Source organism: Perkinsus marinus (genome assembly GCF_000006405.1).
Source record: "Perkinsus marinus ATCC 50983 genomic scaffold scf_1104296958172, whole genome shotgun sequence".
Lineage (NCBI taxonomy): Eukaryota > Perkinsozoa > Perkinsida > Perkinsidae > Perkinsus > Perkinsus marinus.
The window spans coordinates 1-1,475 of NW_003206878.1; the positions used below are offsets into that span (position 1 = coordinate 1).

The following is a 1,475-nucleotide window of genomic DNA, read 5'->3' on the forward strand; positions in this document are numbered from 1 at the left end:
CATGAGTGGAGATGGCTATTTCTGCAAAGTCATATATGCTCCAGTAGCTCCACGCCTTGTTTTGAATGCAACAGACTGAAGTTCTACGACGAAAATACGAGTAAAAGCAATCAACTCGTTTACATCACAAATCCTGAAGCGTGACACGTATTATTCACTCAAGAAGATGGCACTTATCAGTGCATAGTATACGTGCTCAGCTATTCCTGAATATTCGACCCTCACACATGTGATCTCTATGTTCCCTACAGTGAGGTATCCCTCCGATTCGTTATCATATACCACCTGGTCAGAGGTACACATTCTGGTTCCAGGCAAGATATTCTTCGAGGAACTCCCACCCAACTTGAGAACACAAAACCTTTTCGACTCGTTAACAGGAAAATATTCTCATACTCGATAACGAGGAGATATAAGCAACATAGATAAATTGTAGTATTAGGTAAATGCCAACCGGCTCTGAAAAAGGGCGGAAGGGGAGTTACACCACATGACAGAAGTGATGCTGACTAGCTTAATACACTTCAGGGCAATAACGGTCATTCTCGGCAAGGTCTTCGAATATCTCCTTAGCCTTCTCAATCGAGACGTTCTCACCCTTTGCAATGGCGCGATAGACGGCACTCCTGATGTCGTTCTCAACCTGACCAGCCTGTCCGCAAAGATAGAAGTAACCACCCTTCTTAATGAGATCCTCATAGACACGAGAGCTGTTATCATCGATCTTGTTCTGTACATAGACCTTCTCCTTCTGGTCACGAGAGAATGCGGGATGAAGCTCAGTGATGGCACCCTCCTTAACGAAACCATCGAGCTCGTTACCGAAGATGTAATCCTTACTCTGATGACGGCAACCATAGAAGAGCCACATGGGACCAGTCTGGATGCCCTGACGCTTCATCCAAGCACGCTCCTGAGAGAAGGCGCGGAAGGGAGCAAGACCAGTACCAAGGCCAGCCATGATCATAGGTGTCATCGGACTCTCGGGGAACTTGAAGCTACCAGAAGTGATAGTGGCGGTAGTGCTCTGGCCCGGCACGATACGCTGGATATAATCGGTAGCAGTACCAGTTCTTCGGACACCAGAGGCAGTAGTCCAGTTAACAATCACAACAGCAAGCTCGATGGCCTTAGGACCAACGAACCTCGGGGAGCTAGCAATGGAGTAGAGCCTAGGCTTAGTGCAAGGGATGAGAGTGATCAACTGATCAAGAGAAGGACGAGCACTGGTGTACTTATTGAGGATATCAGCGAAGGTCACAGTCTCACCAGCCAGCTTGGTGTACATATCACGACCCTTGGTATCATCGGGGTTGCCGATCAACGCCAGCTCGGCCTTTTCCTTGGGATCCTCAGCGAACTTGGACAGAGTCTTGTAGAAAGCCCTGTTGGGGCGACCGAAGATGTCCAAAGACTCCTCGAAGAGCTGGGAGATAGTACGGGGACGGAGAGAAGCAGCGCGCTTGCGGGCATCG

At 48.8% G+C, this 1,475-nt stretch overlaps 1 protein-coding gene across 1 annotated transcript; it reads right to left on the reverse strand.

Moving 5' to 3' along the window:
- Positions 1 to 514: 514 nt before the first annotated feature.
- Positions 515 to 1,426, reverse strand: Pmar_PMAR017511 (NADPH--cytochrome P450, putative; the record flags this gene model as incomplete). The annotated part of the gene is made up of 1 exon (XM_002774638.1): positions 515 to 1,426. A coding segment is annotated over one exon (912 nt), but the record flags the coding sequence as incomplete, so codon positions are not given.
- Between the last annotated feature and the right edge of the window lie 49 nt (positions 1,427 to 1,475).